General features: G+C 38.2%; 2 protein-coding genes across 2 annotated transcripts in view; one reads left to right on the top strand and one right to left on the bottom strand.

The window, feature by feature from the left end:
- Positions 1 to 16,824: 16,824 nt before the first annotated feature.
- The window catches only part of poc1a (POC1 centriolar protein A), a 54,028-nt gene continuing 48,937 nt past the window's right edge, over positions 16,825 to 21,915 (top strand). Inside the window, exons 1-4 of the mRNA XM_022192294.2 lie at positions 16,825 to 17,011; positions 21,086 to 21,170; positions 21,293 to 21,464; positions 21,710 to 21,889. Of these exons, the coding sequence (XP_022047986.1) occupies positions 16,997 to 17,011; positions 21,086 to 21,170; positions 21,293 to 21,464; positions 21,710 to 21,889 (452 nt within the window). The 5' untranslated portion in view covers positions 16,825 to 16,996. The remainder of the gene's footprint in view (positions 17,012 to 21,085; positions 21,171 to 21,292; positions 21,465 to 21,709; positions 21,890 to 21,915) is intronic.
- On the bottom strand, positions 17,272 to 18,522 carry b9d2 (B9 domain containing 2). The gene has a single exon (XM_022192306.2). The coding sequence runs from the start codon at positions 18,383 to 18,385 to the stop codon at positions 17,858 to 17,860; it is 528 nt and encodes a 175-aa protein (XP_022047998.2). The 5' UTR covers positions 18,386 to 18,522; the 3' UTR covers positions 17,272 to 17,857.

Genomic DNA, 21,915 nt, shown 5'->3' on the forward strand with positions numbered 1-21,915 from the left:
CGTTTGTGTTTGTGTGCTTTCTGAAAGTGAGAATAAACATGCAGATGTGATAAAGAGTCAGAAAGAAGAATGGAAATGCACTTCAATAGACACAAAACCTTGGACTGCTTTTATTCAGCACTTTAGATTCGTTGTGTAACACAGTAGTAGCATTAGCAATAACAGGCCATCTGCCTTTTCTAAAGCTCGGCTGTAACTGAACAAGTTGTATTCATTGAATGAACTAGTTTAACAGACACAGCATTATTCTACCACTCGCATGCATTTATCGCTCTGAGGTAGAATACTTTCCTAAGGCTTCAAAAATAGGTCACAGAAACTGGTCAAGCTCAACTGATGAAAAGGCGAAATCTTTGTTAATGCTGTTGCAGTAATCTGAGTATCCAAACAACTGACCTATTTGTATTTGTGAGAAGAGTGGGCCATTGACAAAGGCACCTGGAACACTCAATACTATCAGTGTGGTGAATTAAGCAGTCATTTGTTACTTTATCTATGGTGAGGCACTGCAACATAATGGCCGTTTCTTAGTTGTGTGAATTGCAGCTTTAGAAAAAGACCCAGGGAAATGTAACTCAGCATTAATGAAGGATAGATGTGGGACTGACAATGACTTAAACACAAAGAGAATAATGTCACTTAATGAAATGCAACAGATTGCACCATTATGCCATTTTATCAGGTGAAATCTCATACAGTGTGTGGTTGGCCTACTGACCCACTGTCCTCTAAATTCAGTTGGAGATGACATAAATGTCGTTCTGAGACCCAGATCCGCAACATAAAGGAGGTCATGATGGGGGTGACAGACAAAACGGACACACACCTGCTCCCTGAGGTCAGATTTTTATCACGCCTGCTAAACAAAGCTTGTGTGTTGTTGACGGACGTAAAACCAGAATCACTGTCACACAAACAAGGCTGAAAATACATGGCTCACTCTTTCCGTACCTCTTCTGTATTCAAAATCGGTTATAAGTATTAACTTACACAAAAGTGATCACAGTCTTGCATTGACCGGTTATTAATTGAACTGTTTCCCAGCTTTGCAGGTGTTGTAAACACCACAGTTGCCTCAGACGGCTCTGAAAATGGAAGTGAGAAACCTTTTTAGCTGTTACCAAGAATTGATGTCGCCACTGCTTTGTGTCAATACTTCCACTTTTAAGTTGATCCTCATTGTACTCTATTCAACAGCTACTGGTCATATTGTACATACACAGATGTAAAACAGTTACAGGGCTCCGTCTTTGCATAAGAACACAAAAGGTCATCTTGAAATTATTCATTATTTTGTGACAGTTTTGTTTTGGGAAGCTATGAGATGTTTTCTCCTAGACAGTGCTTGATATCAATGATTTTTTGTGATTCAGTAGGTTTTGAAGTGGAGTTATGATGATAGACTAAGAAATGTAGCAAAAAATGACGAGAATTAAAGCAGTATACATGAATTCATCGACTAAATGTTCCAGACTTGAGGAATATGCAGCTCAACACTTCTTCACATACTCCATAAAAACATGTTAAGACATACAGCAGTGCCATAAATAGTGCCTAAATTTAAAGTAGAGCTACCAGAGGTCAGGAAGAGGGAAATGTTTTATGAGGAAATAAAATGCAATTCCTTTTTAAAGGCAACCGCAACAAATAAAGACTAGAAAATGTTCGGGGACTTTGTCTTGTGACAGTTTGTATAAAAAGTTTTCACTTCAGTGACACAAGTCATAACAGTGATGTTACCATCATGACTAGTCTCACAAATAGCAGAGCATTGTGGTTCACTATGGGGACGTTGTTGTGTGTTTGTATTTTACAATCTGTAATTTAAATACAAATAAAGACCCACATTGCACACACACTGAATAGAATGAAAAATGTGACATTTTGGATTACATTATGGCAATACAAGAGCATATTATGGCAAAAAAGCATAGTTGTGCTTTTACATTTCCCTCATTGCTACATCCATCCCTGTCATACTTGTTAGTTTATTAAAGGCGGACTGCAGCCTAACTAACAGATCTTCATGTATAGATGGCTTTGTCCTGCCAAACTCAGCTTGAAATGGGAAAACTTTCCAGTTTTAGCCATGAAATTGAGAGACACACTCAGGAGAAACCAGCATCAGTGGCAGCAAAATCAATCTAAAACAGAAAAACCCAATATTATCTCTGTCTAAGCAGAAGCAGCCCCATGCTAAATCGATTCAAAGCTCTGCATCAACTCTGCTGACCCTGCTAACTCCGCTATCTTCTTGTTAAGCTTCTTTTAAGACAGATAAGTACAACCAAGACTACTACACACTACTACTACTTTATCCACTACAGGACCAAAACAGAAGTCAATAAATGCCTCTGTATTGATGCAATTTGTCTAATTTCTTACCAGATTCAGTCAGTGCTGGTAAACCAGCTCTGATTTTAAGCAGTGGAAGGGATCAGCAGTGTGTGGCGTTCAGTGGAGAGCTTGGCCACACTTCACAGTATCTTCTGGCTAATAGAGCTATTTTTAAAGTCTCAGCATGTGACACACACACTTACCCACAAATACATACGCAAAAATAAACCTACGTGTGTAAATGAATGCAGATCAAGATGCCATGTAACATAAGGCTCAGCAGTTTACAGTGTGTGTAAAATGACAAGATCCAATTTTGCAGAAAGACTTCAATTAGCAAAGACACATTTTCCTCATTTAGCGTGCTGATGGTGGTGGTGGGGAGCACAGTTTAACAAGTCAGCTCAAAATCTCCCATAGGCGTCCAAACTGGGTTAAGTTCAACCAGTCAGTAACATGTTGTGGCCTAAATGGACACATCTGCAACTGTTATGTGTCTTCACTCAGTTATACTTGTTTTACTTTAATTTGTCCTCGCATAGTGTAGAAACTGACTACCAGCCTCTCATAGCTACACACAGCTTATATCCACTGCATAGTATCCCAAAAAACTAAATGTGAAATATTATGGCTGTATTTTGCTCACTCTGCCATTTCATCATTACTACTGGAGTTGTCTTGATAGCAATACGTTGTTTTTGGCATTTTTTAAAATCTTGAATCTGCATTGACAATGTGCTTGTTTCTGTTCTATCTTTTGCTCCATTGCTTCATAAACATTTTTACTCTTGTGGGAAAGCGATCTGCAAGACAATGTGAGAGAGAGGGGCATGTTTGCATGGCGTGGGATCTGACTCCACCAGCTGCATTTCCATGGCTACTGATTCCTGCACGACCTGCCAAACTCTCCTGGTCCAGACAAAAGCAAAGAGCAATGAAAAGATACAGTCAGCTCACACTGACGGGTTAAAAGAGTGAAATACTTCTGAAGTTGAATGAGCCAGCTAATCTGCCTGGTAACAATGCTCAGTTGTACTTTTAAAAACCCCACTGTGGGAAACCAGAAAGACATTTTATTCAAAAAGGCCCTTTGATGGTAATATGAGACATCACGGATCTGTTACCAAGTTACGCTCATTCAGTAGACAGTTTCTTCTGAGAGTTTTCTGTAGAGTTAGAAGAGTTTATTTGTACTGAAGACACAAGTCATTGCCAGTAACACTCGTTTTTTATTTTCAGATGTAATATATTTATAACATACCAAGTATTTACAAAACTGGCCCACACTAAGTTAAACAGTTTATCCAACAAACTACGTAGAGATGAGTTAGTCATGCAAACTTCCAGAGGTTGTTTGGCTAATGTTTGCTTCCTAATTTGGATCAAGATTCAGAGTGAAGACTAACTTTAATAGTAGAAAATCATCCACACATCTAAATGGCTTTGCTGTTCTTGTTAAACCTTAAACTTTATCTTTGATCAGTAATGAATTACATTAGTCAGTGTTATGATAAGTTGAAGCACTGAATGAAATGGGTTGCACAGCACAAACTAGTTTCAGGAGAATGTGTCTGCAGTGCCGGAGGCTGCATTTTTAGGACCACAGCTGCATAGCAAACATTTCTTGGATAGTGCCACCAACTCAACTGGATAACTAAGAGAGAAGCACTTATTAGGGTGGGGACTGAATTCATGGCCTAGATAGACCAAAGTCATGTTGTGAGTCGGTTTGGATTTGTTTACAATTAAAACAGTTCTGATGTCTTCAGGTAAACAACGTGGTTACTGGTAGTTTGCCAAAGTGTGAGAAACAAACTAGGAGCGTCTTTGGGCACTAACATAAACCTTGAAAACCAAAAGTTAATTGTCAGAAAGTACTATTTGAATGGTAAACCTTTAAAACCATGAGTACTTGGACAGAGAATAGTATTTAGTTTGGACTAAACATTTAAAAGCATCACTTGTTAAATAGAAAGTACCATTTGGATGGAATAAACCTTTTAAGTACTTGGACACCTTTTCTTATTCTGGGTGGAAAAAAACCTTTGAAATCTTAAATGCTTGGATTCTAAAAGTGTTATTTAGGTTGAAGAAAACCTTTAACTCCAAAACATGTTAGTTAAAAACTGCTATTTGGATGAAATAAACCTTTAAACAAATGCGTTCATAAACAGTTAGTAGTATTTTGGGTGGAACAAACCTTTAAAACCATAACTTCTGACTTAAAAAGTACTACATGGGTGGGCTAAAACTTTTAATGTACTTCTCAAGTGGAAAAAACCTTGAAAATTAGAAGCACTTGGATATAAAGTAATACTTTGAGTGGACTAATACTTTAAAATCAAAAGTTGTGCACTTAAGTGATCATCTAATTCAGTAGCACAACTACTGTGGTGCTGGATCTGCAGCCTCCTCTGCTACGGACGCTTAAAATAGACAAGTTCTTATAATGTTTTTCTACAAAATAATTACACTTTTAAATACTGGATATAATGATTTTTTTTAGCTAACTGAGTTAGCTATCTGACTAACCAGCCATAGCTGCTTAATAACACCTTTAGACTGAATAAAAGAAGAAATGGTCAACAAACATGACAGACTCCTGTTAAAAATGCTAGTTTGTAAGAATAGAAATTGAAGCTTACTTGAAAATTTCCAGAAGAAATTACAAACCTCCAGTAACAAAATACATGCAAACATGACATCATGACATTTTGTGTTTCTGCATGCCTGCAGACACAAGTCTTAATAGTCTAACCTGCCCTAAATTGCTATGTTGAGATGATGTCATAATGCATAACCCTGAAATGTAATGTAACAGCATTTTTTTTCCCCCCGGTGGTTGCCGTACTTGCCTGAAGCAAAATTACTGCTCTGAACTGACACCAGCTGCTTCTCCACAGGAAAAAGGCCAATAATAACAAATGTGTGTAACATTCACGTGCTTTTTCTAAATGCTTCATGGCATTTTGTTTGTTGGACTCAATGTTGGAAAAAGTTGGCGGGACTGATCGGTTCAACAAGTACGTGTACCTCTATAAAGGACGAGGATGATGATGTGTATGCAGTGTTTTTATTAAAGAAGGAACTTAGCTTAAAAATAATAACTTAAATTATGAGGCTTTGTGCTTTGAATTGATGTACAATTGAGATTGATACTACTCATGCCAATGTGCAAATACGCCCGGGGAGTGTTAAGCAGCATCTAATTGAAATCAGCTACAAAACGTGTTGTGCTTGAGATCTACTAAAACTATATTTTAAAAGGCAGATCTGTTTCTCCTGTTTGATTTTCAGAGTGGCAGAAGTGATCAGCCTCATGGCGACTTCTACCACAGAGCTCAACGGATTGAAGGCCGATGCCTGAGCTTTGTCCCTCCCTGAAGGTTATTTCCTCATTTGTACATAAAGCAGTGAAGCGTACAGCAGCAACAGATTACACATCAGAGCATATAGTATGTCACAAATGTTCTGCAGTTTGTTTAAATAACATAAACATATATAGATAGATAGATAGATAGATAGATAGATAGATAGATAGATAGATAGATAGATAGATAGATAGATAGATAGATAGATAGATAGATAGATAGATAGATAGATAGATAGATAGATACTTTATTAATCTCGAGGGAAATTCAAGTGTTCAGCAGCTTATATACAACAACATAAAATAACAAAAATGCAGGTTAGTAACATTAACAATAAATCTTGCAGTACAAAACTATACTATAAAAAACAATTCTAATTTTAAATGAAATTAAAATTCAATATACAGTATTTACACATTTCAAGGTGATTTAAAGTGAATTTAATGATTTAAAGTGACTTTAACATATTTCATTCTAATTAAATTTCTGTCCACATCGGAGCCATCATGAGTCTGTCATAGGCGATTAAAACTTTCAGAGCTTTAAACATTCCTGTGTGTTTTCAGAGAGCGACCCTCATTGCAGCTGGGTTTCGAAAACAATACATCCCTTATTAGGATTGCAGTGTCATCTTTGGGGATTAGTTCTTATTGAAGTGAGATCATTTCATTGCCATCTGCTCTCCAGGCTTCACAGAATTAGAATAGATAGAGGTGCTGCTTTATTGGAAGCATATCAGATTGTATGTTGTTCAGAGAGTCGGACCGTACAAAGCCAGTCAAATGAAAAGAAAGACAAAAGACAGTCAAAATGACCAGGGCCAGCAAAAGATTGAATGAAAACAGCTATTGAATTTGAAATGGTTGTTGTTTCTTCTTCAGTCTAATCTCATGTTTTGGTTTACTTGGACGCTGACTGCCTTATCTTCCTGGCTGCTGCCATCAGCGTCCAGATAAGTGCGGGTGCTTGGGGCCTCCTGGAATTTTTTGACGTGAGCACTTCACTGTCCCAGCCAGTCTGAGAGGTGAGGAGTGCATGCGTGTGCTTGAATTGTGTGCAGTCAGATGCACATAGACAGATCCTTTCACGCTACAACAGCACTATTTGTCATTATGCTGACCAAAAAAAGTGGATTTAATGTGTTGACTATGCAGCAGTTGTTTTCTTACACTGAAATATGCAGAGGGTCACTCAGGCATGTTGTATTTACAACACAGCCACAGTCAACAACACAGGCATTCATTCATACTTTGATTTATTTTAATGAGGTCGACATATCTCGTGTTGATGTTGTATTTATAACCAAGCACTAGTATGCCTAATATACCAGCATACAAAGTAATGATGCTTTTTAATGGTCACTATTTTACATTGATCAGCTGCACATATGCTCATTAATGTAACCTAAAATAAAATGTGCATGGTCTTCTCAGGGTCTCGGCCTATTAGTTCATACATTTTGTCCAGTCTAGATGATTATAATCACCACGTTTTGTTTTTTTTTACCCAGCATCTCTTCCAACTACAAAACAAAGTGTTTTTGCCTCTTTGCTGTTCTACACCTGACCCTGTGGAATCAACTTTCACTCTCACATTTGCTGTATCTTTGGACAGTTTTAAGCAAATTCTAAAATAGCACCTTTACAGGGAAGCCTTTTGTGAGACCCAGATTTTTGTCTTATGTTATGGAAGGAACATTATGTAGCTGAGGTTTGGGAGAAGAACCACACCTCAAACTCTATACTCTGTCTATAAATGCCAGCTCTTGCTCTTGCTTGTCATGCCCCACCCTGCATCGTTCTTCTTCTTCCTCTTTGAGGTGGAGGTCTGCGAGCCTGGGAGCTTCTGCTGATCCTCAGTGAAGTTTTCCCCAACATCAATATCACATTTACAATCTCATTTAGTAAACAATCATGTGCATCTTATCGCTGGGCTTTCTTTGTTTCATATTGTAATTTAGTCGTGTTTTATTTGTTGATACATTTATGTTTCTTTGTAGCTGTGATCTAAAAAGTGCCATGTAAGTAACGCTTTCTTACTGTCCAGTTAATTAATTTGTATGACTCATTAAAGTCTATGTATGTTAGCATGTTGTAGTAATTCCATGAGTGTTTTTTCTCTTCATTCACTTCAAAACACTTAATATTGCACTTTATACATAAAGTCATTATGATGACAAGCACTGTTTATTAAATAAGATGAATATGTTCAGTAAAAACCACGGCGACCCATTCAGTCTTGTTGTGTTTATAAGTCAACATTTGTATCAAATACAACCTCAATATTCAGTTTCAAAATACTCATGCTAAGCTGTGACAAAGCTCATTCTGAGAGCCTGTGTTATTTATGATTTGTAGAATACATTAAAGATGCCCATTCAGTTCCACCATATTTGTATTACAGCACCTATTAACAGTATGAAATCCATTTCTATTTTAAAATGCTCAGTCCTGCACAATAATGAATTAGCTCATTCTGATGACCTCTACAGTTTTTGAGTTGTATGCCATAAAGCTGTTAAAGCTCCATTCACTCCTGTTGCATCTGTTACTCAGTCAGTACATTGAGGCTGGAGAGGTTACCTATAACCGTGTTTAATTTTGATGTTTTGCTTTTGTTTGCCAAAATGTCGCTGATTTGTTCTTGTGTGCATTGGAAGTAGACGCCAAGGCCAAGCGGTTATTGCACTGGCTATTACACAACTTGTTCTGTTGTGGTGGAAAAAAGATCACACGAGATGTGACTAATCCTGCGACACAAAAGTCAGGAATGACCTAAAAAGAAATTCCCCAGAATCACAATTATGACTTTCTGTCTGAGTTAAAGGAACCAAATAGATGTTGACGCAGGTACAGTTGGATTCATTCCTTGTAACTCTTACGTCCAGGAAATGGATTTATGGCAACAAGCAGTTTCACATCATCAGAGGTAGCACGACTTGAAAACCCCCGTCATGGACGTACTGCAGTTTCAAATATTTTTATCCTACTTTCTGACCAAATATGCCTGTATGGCAACAGCTCTGTCATCCTGAAATAGTGCACCAAGTCTTTTTACGCATACTGATTCTCAACTTTGATTCTTTGTTCAGTCTGTGTTTTGTTTGTTGATTCTTTACTTACTGACTAGTCAGTAAAGGAAATACAATGAACTAAAATCTCTGTTGGGTGCAACCTGCAGGGAACCACACTGACAAGCTTTGCTTATTTATCATCAATCTTTTTAGGACTGTAGATGTTTCCTCTTTGGTTACTGGAGCATGAGATCAGAGAGGAACGACGCTCTGGGTCTTAATAGGCCATAAAAGAAGCCTCGCCCTGACTGCATTGTTTGAGATATCAGGGACAATTACCTCTCTGTGTATGTAGTCACTGCTGTTTGTTGCTATGTTAAGTAATGGCTAGTATAATAGCTTTTTCCATGCTATAGAAAAACAGTGTGACAGGTGACGTATGGCAAGTTTGGAAAGTTTAATTCAAATCTGCAACGTAAAAGAGACATAAAATTGAACTTTATTTATCAACTCTGCAATTACATATCAATTTACTAAGAAAACTCATTAAAAGAGCCATCAATTTGTTTCCCAAATCTAGGGAATTGGAAAGACTCTTGTCTCATTTAAAACCTACTTAAATACCCTTTCATTATGGAGTCATTTTTTAAAACAAAATACAGAAACTGCACTAATCACAGACACCTTGGTTCTAATTCTAAGTAATTCATTGTAATAATTCCACTGGAGCCTCTCTTTCCCCAGTAATTAAAATGAAATACATAGCTATGTAAACTTCTTGAAGAACTTATCCCGAAATCACAGATTCTCTAAGTAAAGCATTACCAGCTACTTTGACAAAACAAGAGTGCATCAGGATGAAGCAGTTACAGAGAAGTTTTGAGGTTTTGGATCCACTCACTTAGCATGATGATGGATATAAACTGGCCAGTGTCCACAATCACCAGCTGGGCATTCCTCCCCCTGTTTGGCCTTTCACGTCCCTGTCCTCGGTTAGAAACATCTACATGCTCAGACAAGGTCATGTTACAGATAAAGGTAAACCAGCATCAACACTGAGAAGGAGGCTATTTTGAAATTACAGATAATCTCTTTTAATATCATCTGTGCTTAGTAGCAGTCATAATTATTGTAGGTCGAGGACGTGAAATTTTATGTTCAACCTTGATTTTTGTCATTCTATGTTAAGCCTTTGTAGTCTGTCTATGGCTGTTGCAGTAACAGTTTTTCTTGGTCTATAATAGCCCATTTCTTTGCACATGCACCACCTCCTGTAACCTTCGTTCCAGTAAAACCTGAGACAGACTTTGTCCTCGCTTGTCTGAAGCCACACCAGGAACAAGGATATCTAAAGGTAAAATGCCATCAGCAAATGTCACGCTTTCCGTAACAAAGGTTGCCAGACTGGATTGACTGGGGATCTTGCGACATCAAGTCCAGACTTTCCTCCTCAGACTTCATCTCTATATTTCCGGACATATTTTATTCTTGCAACTAAAGGTGTCCAAAACTTCAAATCCAAAATAACTAAGAGACATTTTAAATCTGAACCCTTTCAGTCCCACAGTTTAAGCACACTTTGTAGTCGTTGGCCTCGGTGAAAGTATTCTGTTGTGTGTTTGGTTGCATGTTTTTGAGACAGAGAGCATTTCTATAGTGATGTTTTAAACTATATGTACGTGCACGACAGAAAGCTGGCGAGCAGTTACCAGCCAACAGCAGCAGATTCTTGGATGAGGTCAGTCATTCCTTTTCCTCTCTGCAGGCCAAGCAACACACCACCTCTTCCTTTTTAATAGCAGGCCTGCTGATAAAAAGCACTTCCATTAAACAGATCTGTCACGCAACTCAAACCATTACAGGCCAGCAAAAATAACACAAGAGCCCTGCCATGCATGTTTTACTTTAACTTTAATTTTAGGATCGATGTAAGGCCTTTTGTACTGCATTTCTGTATTCTGTTAATCTTCTGATAACATACTGGGTGAGAGGCCATCATAAACCACAATGGCATCATGATTTGACTTTGTTCCTATCACTGTTTGTACAACGTCGCCGTACTGCCAACTAATTTCTACGGATTGTAGATGAAAGGGTATCAGGCAAACACAGAGGAGACACTGAACCTTCACCAATTTACTCTGCAAATAAGGTCATGCCAGTTCATCGTTAACTTTATAACATGGTTTTGATTTCTATTTAAGTCAGAGTTGATCACTCCAGTGCAGTAACCTTGATTACTGTTGCTCATTTGCACAGTCAGCTGTTTCGGGAAATTTAGCATGTGTTTTTTTTTTTTTTTTTCAGTTCCTTCAGTCATCACAAGGACATCAATAAATTCTTCCTGTAAAACTGCTGAGGAACATTGACTGCACAGTGTAGACTTTGTACTCCAAAATGAATCTCTGCTTCTTCTGCTACTGCATTTCTGCTGAATTATTTCATAATTAATTATCTCCATTTGTGGGAAAAAAGACACTGCTAAGGCCAAACTTCCATCCATCCATGATATATACAGCGTTTAATCCTCATTAGGGTCATGAGAGGGCTGAACCCAGCTGATCTAAGGCAAAAGCAGGGGACATGCTGGACAGGTCGTCAGTCTATGACAGCGCTACATATAGAGACAAACAATCACAATTGCTGCTCACATTCACACTTATGGACAATTTAGAATCACCAGTTAACCTCAGCATGTCTTTGGACTGGGGGAGGAAGCTGGAGAAAAGCTACATGCATGCACAGGGAGAACATGCAACCTCCATGCAGAAAGATCCCAGGCCCAGGCCGGGACCCGAGGCAACGGTGCTAACCACCGACCCACCATGCAGCCCTGAGACCAATCTTAGCTTTTGCAAATCAAATTCAAACATTAACTTTGTTATACACAAAATTCAGAATCTAAATTTACCTCATATTGCTTAAATGCACAGACCAAGAATAAGAACATGTGCCATCAAACTCTACATCCACATTTACACAAGGTTAAAGCTGAAAGCAGTTTTTTAACTGTAATTTCCTATTAACACAGTAGTAAATTGCTGCAACTTATGTGTTTAAAAGAAAGATTAACCCAGTTTTATAGTTGTTGGACACACTTGCTTCTCTGTACAGACAGTTGTTAACCTAAAACATGGAGGCGACTCAGCTTTTTTGCCATCATGAGTTCTCCTGCCAGACTTCCAAGCTTTTCCAATGGTTTGACCAGTAATTTCTGAGCTAACCTTGCAGATATCTGAACTGTGAACGCTAAGGCTGCATTTATTAGTTATGATAAAAGTGGTATGATTTTTGGACATTGTCCTAATAAATAAAACATATAATTTACAAGTCATCATTTACAGCCCTTATTTTGTTACTTTGTCAAAAATCCAGTAGAAAAACACACAGGAGAGCTCTATTAGGTAATAGAAATGCATAGTATTGCGTGAGTAAACCCTTCAGACTCTATTCAACCCTTGCCATGAATACTGATGTTGCATAACAGGAGCTTACAGGTCATACTACTCATCACACAGGTGAAAACACAATAAGATGTAGGTGCACTGCATAACAGGAGGTTACAAGTCATACCAGTCATCGCACAGGTGAATACACAACAAGCAATAGGTGCACTGCATATGGCCACAATCAGGTTGCTTAGGCCTCCTCTCTGCCCAGAATGAACCCTGCTGGCTGCAGCTACAAAGCATGGCATGACACTGTAGAACGGTGACACTGGTATGAACATTTAGGTACGCGCCACATACCATTTATCCCACATTATTTATGTACACTCCTTAAACAAAACATTCAGTTTTAAGCTAGACTTTAAAAAGGGGTGTATTATGCTCTGAAACTACTGTTAAAGACTGCCACTCTATGTGTGCTGTGCTGAATGTCAATAAGGAAGATGTCCACATATATTATCACGTAAAGTTCCTTTTTTTCATTGGACTGTTGAGCCAAACTGCGTTGTGACAGACAGCAGTGCAACGGTGCAGACCGAGGAGTTCAGCGAAATGTACAAGTGTTCACATTTCCTCATTCATGAAACAAGTTTGTTTCGATCATGCATCTAAAAATAAAACCACACCAGCAGTCAAGCGTTGTGAGTACTGCACTGGTCATGCCTTTAAGCAGTGGAACAATGGAGCAAAAAATCCAGCATTTACGCTGTTTGGCTCTAAAGGAGTGGACAGAGTTAAGGCGTGCCCTTCAAAACTTGAGGAAGAAGGATGCAGTGGATTGTTCCTCTGCACGCAACCAGTGCATTGTGTGAAAGCCTATTGTGAGTTACAGAGGAGCAGTCAGACATGATGGAGCTGCTACTTTCTTCCAAAGGAGAATGCCAGTCTTTATATAATAATATGTTCAGTGAGCACACGAGGAAGACACTTATTTGTGTGATTCAGATTTTGTCATTGTGCACATTGTGATTAGTCTTTTGACCACAAACTTCACTAGGAACGTGCTGTCATCAGTTGACATCTGCATGTGGAGCATGGCAGCACACTAAGCATTTCAGCGTGAGATAAGTTGTTGTTATGAAATCATTTTCTATTTCCAGGCAAAAACATTATCTCAGCCTCACCAGGAATAATTAAAGTAGCTTCTGGATGTTTTCTAAACCTGTATAAGTAAACACCAAGGACAAAGAGGAAGCTAAATAAAGGAGGGGGGATATAGCTTTTACATTCAAACTGTAAATTCTTTTAATGCAATTGTATTTTCATTTAAGTTTATGATACATAGTAAAGGATTTCCATACTTTTAGGTCAATTTAACTTACAAAAAGTAAGTTTTACTGTATTAATATGGTAACATCTCATTCTAGTATTTACCCGGAAATGATCAAAAAGCAGTAAGACTGTTAAATAGAGGCTCTGACATTTTTGGAAATTTGCTTTATTTGTTTTCATGCTGAGAGTCAGATGAAGGTTTCTCATTTCTCTATCTTCTCTGCAGATATACTGTAGCTCAGAGGCATAACCCAGCATAGCCTAGCTTAGCACAAAAATAATGAAAGCATAAAAATAATGAATAACATTGAAAAAAACCTTCGGGAATAAACATGCAATGCAAAATTTTGTAGCTCAGCAGAGACTGGATGCACTGTAAAACTGGCCTATGTCAAAATTTGAACAGACAAATTCCAACTTTGTGCAGCACAACTGAAATATATCAAGTTTATTCATTATTTTACTAAGTGACTTCTCATTTATTTGGCATGTCTTCTCTGCATTTGTTAACCTTTGTAATACAAAACATACAGCGTGTAAGCGGAGAATGCTGGAAGTGTTGGACAAATATAGGACAAGTCCACAAATGAACATTCTTGAAGCATTGTTGCAAACAGAAACAGCATTTATGAAAGTTCTTAGCTCCATAAAACCCCATAAATCGTGGTGAAATTAGACAGTATAGAAAGATAAGATTAGAGTCCTGAGCAGGTTTAAGAAAGGAGCCATAACTGACTCAAGGACTCCAATAGATAAACATTAACCATCAAAAACATCCTCTCTTACTGAAAAGGAAATGGACCAAGTCCACATTATTTTCCATGAACTACATCCTACTTCCCTCTGTAGCTTTGGACACTGGACTTGTTGAATTTTAAGATAAATGAAAAAGTCTGAATATTTACTTTGCGGCTTTGTAACCTTAAAGTGCAGCTGAGGTGCCGCCTGCATTACAGAGACTTAATAACCTGGGTGCGCCACTGGCGTCTTTATATGATGACTGATGAAAATTTAATTGCGGTTAGAAGGATTTCAGTTCATGCACCTGTTCCTCCTTCCTCCTCCTCCTAGTCAACATCTACTGGAAACATGCGGGTTTTACACTCGTTGAGAAACACAAACCATTCCCGTCACCTGATGTCGGGAATTCACAAAGAAATATCATTACATCTTGTGCAATATGTGTAGTGTAGCATTACAGTGACTGCTTCACCATATAATATAAACATGGGTGTATTTCATACAGAGTATACAGAGCCTACTTTACTGCAATAAAACAAATGTAAGGCTTGGACAGGAAGAAATCGGTCTCTCTAATTGCTTTAATTTCCTGTAAGAAGACATTTAAATGAATCAATATCAATATGTATAAATGGCAGGATACTGGGGAAGTCTTGGGTTGAGTAAATGTGGAATGTGATGTTTGACTCACACTAAGAGGAACAAAAATAAGCAAATATGTTTCAAAAGTGGTCGATGCCTCACATTTGAACAAGTGTAGCAGGTTTTGAAAATGCATTTGAACAAAATAATATATTAAATGTCTTAAACACACCTTCCAACTTGGCATTTTTAGAGAAGTGGCTCTTGAGTTATCAGGACCTGTGCACCAGAAACATGACTGTATACTGTGAAAATAGCATGAAAACAACATAATTATAGGTGGCAATGCCATACAAATATTAAAGCAAGGAGGGGGAATTATTGTATTTGTGGTATGAATTGTTGGACATATGACAAAGCGACTTTGCGGCTAAAATATTCCTCACAAAGGATTTAGTCATAGAAAGGGTTTGGACAGGTCAACACTGTTATTTCTTGAATGAATTATCACTGAAATATCATGCTAATTAATTAAATGAAGACTTGTTTACTTTAATTTTAGTCTTCAATTAGGATAGTGAGTATATTTGAAAACAAATAGTGTGTACACTCCAAGTGAAATGGTGAGATCTGACCTGTATTCGATGAGGTAACCTGCCTTTACTATGGTGACAGCATGCTGTATATTTGCACAGAGGTGCATAAAACTGGATTACCAACTAGGCAACGTGGCCAGGTATCCCAGCGCCCAACAACCATCTGGGCCTGACATGTTTCAGCGACATTAAAAACTGGTAGGATGCTCCGCCATAAACTGACATGATGAAGGCCTTGAGTTGGATTTCCTACTTTATTACCTCAGGTCTTTTCTGGAGGATGCTCCATGTGTCATAGCATATTCTTACATTTATGTATGTGTAAATTTTCTACAATCCAATCTTTTGTTTTCTTTTTTAATAGAAGACATTTTAACAAGTTACAGGAGGAAATACTCATGTCTAAATAATGAACATGTATTAGGTAGGCATTTCAATGAAACTGAGCTACTACTGATTTTCTAACTGTGATAAGTAAGAAAAAAAATCCTTATGCCTTATAGGGCTCAGCTGCTTATTGCTGCCTCCGGGCCCTCTCATAGGGTAATCTGACCATAATAATGCAAACTATTTCTAAAGATACAAGCATTCAAGTAAGTAAATTTTCAGAACTGATGATAGAGTATAATTTTAAAATTTAGTCCTTTTAATTAAGTAAAAGTAGTGTTGAGTTCACAATTTTACACAAGTATAAGCACATGAAGCATTAGCAGAAAAACTTATACTTTAAGTATCAAAAGTTAAAGTGCCTACCCAGTAAGCCTTGTTAGACTTTAATTATTTAATTTTTTTCTACACATAAGCTGCATTTTAGTGTTGTAACTGGGTCAGATGGAGCCAGTTTAAACTGTTTTACAGGAGTAGTTTAATACAGAACAATACAATGCATGTTATAAGAACAGATAAATTAACTGGATTAAACAATGACAGTATTTCCCAAGGGAACGTAGTGAAATGGAACCAAAAGGTAGTGTACTTAAAGTATAAGTGCCTCATATATATATAATGAGCAAAAATGCACTTTAAAAAAATCGTGTTCATCATAGCTTACTCTTGCATGAACACATCCTTGTGTACATTCATACTTCATGTTAAAGACAAGAGTTATAAATACAAGCTACAGCAACAAACCTTTGAAGGACTTGTTGCATACATTTGATATGAAATGTCGATGCACCACTGCTGACACCTGGTGGCCATCGTCGGTTACTACACTTTCAAACGGCCCGGTATTAAAATCTTCATTTAACCACAAAAATGAAATATCATTATGCCAGTACTTCACTCCTGCCTTTTAAACTCTACATACGTTTTATTTGACCATTCATCTGCAGTATTATCAGCGTTTAATATCAGTGTTTGTCGACAGAAACACCATCAGCGGCCCGGCTTCCCCTTTAAGAAATCTGAGCGGCCGCTCAGCGCCCAATCGCGGCGCGTAAACTGAACTTTGTTGTTGTCAGCAACTAGCAGCTAGCTGTAAGCTAACATTAGCGTGCCGGTGAGCTAAACGGCAGGGTATTGTTTATTCCGCTCGTACTAATACCAGAATAAAGCACAGTTATAGTTCGGCTGTAACTTTTAAAACAGCAGCAAGTCGTTCTTACCGGTGTTTGTCTCCGCTATCAGGGAAAAATGACTTCTGCACTGGTGAGTTTTAGCTGGATGGCACTTGTTACTTGGCCGCTGAGGATGAAGTTCGTTTCGTATTCGTAGTTTAACTCGGAGTTCTTGGCTACACCTTAAAAGTTTATTCATGCACTGATTCGTTGCTATTTTTGATATGATCCTCATCATAGTTTACCCAGTCTCATCGTGGCAAGAAAATTTTTTTAACACTTGTCAGGAGTGAAAGAAGCCCAGAGGTCATATAGCTAAGAAAAAGTACAATGACCACAATGTAGAAACGATTAGTTTTAAGTAAGTCATGGATTTAATTATGTAGTTACACTAAAGTACAGAAGCATTGGCAACAAAATATACTTGAAGTACTAAGAGTAGAAGTACTCATTATGCAGAATGGCATATTACAAATGATACATAATATTGGGTAATACTTGCGGATGCATTAATATGTTGATTACTTTACAGTGGGAACTGGTAAAGATGTACTTTCTGCTGGGCTGCTTGTGAATTTGTCCTTGTAAATCAGTAAAATTGCATCCTATTCTATTAATGTAACATTATACCTTATCATAGTTTGTATTGTCATACGACATCTGCTAAGTAACTGCAAATAAAGTAGAACTGTATTATATTGTAAACATATGGAAGGAGATAGCAAAATGTGAGGCATAATTGTGTCGTGGTACATATCAAAAAGAAACCAACTTCGTTAAGACTATAGCTTCTTTATTTACACATAGCGGTTAGCTAGTTAGTAAAAATATTAAAGCAACTTAATAAAAAAATGTACAAAACTGTATTCAAAACAAGTTATCAAGGGAATACAATGCTGCACAACATGTAAACAGTCCCTTAAGTTTTTTCAACGTGTCAGCTCTCGACGCCATATTTATCAAAGTGTCTCATTATAACGCCAAGCTCCAGCTCCACGGTCCCCATGGCTTCGGTGTGCAGCCTGTATCTGTCCGCCCCGCTGTATATGAGGTCCGGGTTGCGGAGCTGGGGACCTCCGCCGACGTACATTTGCGCTAGCTGCTCTTGCCAGGAGCCCAGCGGCCTCCAGGTCGCACAGCTTATCCGGTGGTGGCCGGGGCTGGAGGGGACGTGGCAGAAGCCGTAGCCGTACAGCTGGCAGCGTCCGAAAGAGTCCTGGTGCCACACTTGGAGGTGAAGCTTCGGCCAGCCTTGGAGCCCTTTCGTCGCGTAGTGCAGATCAATGGGGTGGCTCCAGTACGCCATGTCTCCGGTTTGAGGGAGATCCACCTGAGTCTGACCCTCTTTCAGCCCCGATAGGAGCCGCCATGCTCCTCCCGTATGAACTCCCCATTTGCAAAATAGGCTGCTTTGCGGGAAACCACTGGCCCCAACGATCTGTCCTATAATGTGGAGCTCTGCCATGACACAGTTGTCCTCCTGAAGCAGGACATGCGGCGCTGAAACTCCTCTGTTCTCGCCGAAGCTAACGGCTGCTCTAACGGCTAACGGTGACTAGCAACACGGCTCCCGTCTCCTTGGCAACTTAGCCTGAACCACAGTCCGCCCTCAGTTTAGCCTTCCAGGCAGTACTTCCTCATACATTTTAGATTCCACAATCATATTCTTATGTTTTAGAAACCTAAAGCCTGGCATTTTCCACATGACATCATTACAGTCTTTCCAGTGTTTTTCTTTAGCAATAGCTAAATTTAACTGGTGCCGATTAAAACCGGTTGCACAGAATATGAATCAATGCCGACCAGACTAAACACAGAGCCAATACTCTGACTAGACGTTTTTCCCTATTTGGAAATATTCACTAAATCACATTTGTAGACTGGAGACAAAATATAAAATATTTTCATACTTATCATATAATCAACCACTGCTCAAAAATAAGCCTCAAGCTAACCGCATAAACTTTATTATTCTTCTTATTATGTTCAGTTTCTGTGAGATTTAAGTACTCTCTTAAGTCAAGACAAAGGTCCCTGTGAAACAGCGCCACCCTGCGGCTGTATTTATTACAACTCCAGACTACAGGATTTTTGGAAGCCCAAAATACACTAGTTTGTGTATTGACAACCAGTGCTATCCTCAGAGGTAGAATTTTTTAAGTACTGTACTTGAGTACAGTTTCAACGTGATCATACTTTATTATTTAATTTCCATGTCTTAATATACTTTTACTCCACTACATTTATTTGACAGCTTAAGTTACTATGCACTTTACAAAATATAGATTTTTTTTTACATATTAAACACATGATGATGCTTTGTTTTACATTGAACTACCCAAGACACAATTGACATTAACTGGCAGGATTTAATCACTAACTGTTTTGATTATGCAATGGAACCGCAGGGATCCAAATTTCAAGGTTTCTGCTTCTGAAGTGTGAGAATTTGATTAACAGTTCCAGAGATTTGTTTGTTACAGACTCATAAAGTACAATAAATACAAAGTGGTCTGAACATTCTTTTTGAAAGACAAAAGGCATAAATAATAAGATGTAAAGTGAACCTAAAATGCACATTGTGCAAGTGTTTCTACCCTACGATTTAATTATTTTAATCATTTTATTCATTGTTAATCTTAGTAGTAGACTGTTCTTTTAAGAAAACAAACATTGGTGCTTTCAGTTTTGGATAACTCAGATGACACTTCTCAATATTTTCTTTTCTTTCTTTCTTTCTTTCTTTCTTTCTTTTTTTACAAACCAAGCTGAGAAAATATTTTTTTAAATATTCAAAAATATTAATAGAATTACATATATAATTGTATATTTGTCAGAGTGACCAGTTTTGTACATTGGTAAATTTAATCGGACTAATTAAAGTATAATTTCCATAATTTTACTTTACATAGTTTTTCTGAAGTAGCATTTTCAGTTGCAACTGAAATAGTATTTTTGATTGATTTTGTTTATGATTTTCTATCACCAGTTATACTGTTTTCTGTTACCCATCACATTTTGTGACCTAATTAACGATTTCAGCCACCGTCAATGTTTCTGCTGTCCTGTATCTCATATTTTGGTTAGCACTGCCAAATGCGTTCCCACCCAAAGTATGTAATATTTACAGCTGTGATAATAAAATTTGTGACCACGTGTCAACTAAATATTGACAAATGTTCAGGTTAGTGCAGCTATACAGTAAGATTTGAGCTGTCACAACTTTTAAAATTTGTATCTAACTTATATCTATATATGCAGGGTAAAGCATTTTTGAGTGACAGCTATAAAAATTGATGGCTCTGTCTAAATCCAATGGGAGCACCAATTTTGTCAACACCTGTCACAAGTAACAATATCATAGAGGATGGTTGAAAGGCTCGCCCTGGGAATATAGTTTAAATTCACGTAACTGAGGAGCTTCAGAAGTCCCACTGTATTTGTATATGTGTGGTCAGAATCTGTTCTTCATGAATTATCTCAAAATGAAGTGAATAGCTTTCCCAGAAAAGCACAGGCAGTTATGGTAACATATTACGGCCCATGGTTTTGGAATGGGATGTGTCACATGCAGTGGTCCTTTTTCACAGCAGACACTTTGACTTGTCGTAGCAGAAAACAACAAGTGTTTCTAATAATGTGAACAATGACTCTATTGCATTAAAATGTCAGAGAAAGTCACAGCAGTGAGCCAACACCAGGACCCTGAAACTGAGACAGCTACAAGGAGTCTTCAGTTAAAAGAGTGTCCTGCTAATTTTGATAAATGTGTGCATACTGAAAATTTTCACAAAACAATTTTCAGTATGCACAATTTACCAGTAAAAGATTTATCCTGCGCTATTTGCTTCCAAGCTGTATTATAAACAGTCATCTGTACAAACTCTAAACTCATCGCAGGGGATATCATCAGTCTTTAGCTGCGTGTAATAATAATGGGATTGTTTGCTTATGTTGCCAGGCCACTGTCAGTCACATCACACACCCACACAGCCCTGATGAAGCACATTAGCAGTTGTTCAGTGTTAAGCTCCCAATAATTAATACCAAATGATGACCTGTTGGAGGATTTTTTACTTAGATTTCTGCTGTTTAGTCATGACAATCTGTTAATGCAGTGTAATATCAGGTTTTCTCATGTGTCTCTCTCTCTTTGTCCACATAGTCTGATCCAACCCTAGAGAGACATTTTAAGGGCCACAGAGACACTGTGACAAGTGTGGACTTCAGCTGCAACATGAAGCAGATCGGTAACTACCACTGCTTTTCTTTCCTGTCTTTGTTTGTCAGCCTGTTTTCTTTCCATTTTATTTTCTGTGTCATCTGGTCATACACAGTAATCTCACACCACTTGCGCTCCATCTTCTTCCAGCCACGGGTTCTATGGACTCGTGTGTGATGATCTGGAACATGAAGCCTCAGATGCGAGCGTATCGCTTTGATGGACACAAAGATGCCGTCACTTCAGTTCATTTTTCTCCCTCTGGCCACCTGGTGGCCTCCGCTTCCAGAGACAAGACTGTACGTCTCTGGGTGCCCAGCATGTAGGTTTTGAAATATCTCTTCTTTTATGCAGCATTTTTCAGTATTTTCTCTTACTTTCATTGTGTCTCACCACAAAACTCCCACAGAGGACACCAATGCTGACTCATAAAGGCAACAAAACAAGTTCTGCTAAACATAGTTGATCTCCTTCCTCTAGCAGCACAAAGGAAAGCACACATTGCTGAACCCCCACTGGGTTTTATTTGTGTATTTTACACTTTTGTGTTGTCTTGTGTGTCTACAGGAAGGCTGAGTCAACAGTATTCAGAGCTCACACTGCAACCGTGCGCAGCGTTAACTTTTCTGGGGACGGACAGACTCTGGTCACTGCTTCTGACGACAAGACCATCAAAGTGTGGACCGTCCACAGGCAAAAGTTCCTCTTCTCTCTCAACCAGCACATCAACTGGGTTCGCTGTGCCAAGTATGAGACACACATGCATTTATCAC

Source organism: Acanthochromis polyacanthus, chromosome 5, assembly GCF_021347895.1.
Source record: "Acanthochromis polyacanthus isolate Apoly-LR-REF ecotype Palm Island chromosome 5, KAUST_Apoly_ChrSc, whole genome shotgun sequence".
In the NCBI taxonomy this organism is placed as follows: domain Eukaryota; kingdom Metazoa; phylum Chordata; class Actinopteri; family Pomacentridae; genus Acanthochromis; species Acanthochromis polyacanthus.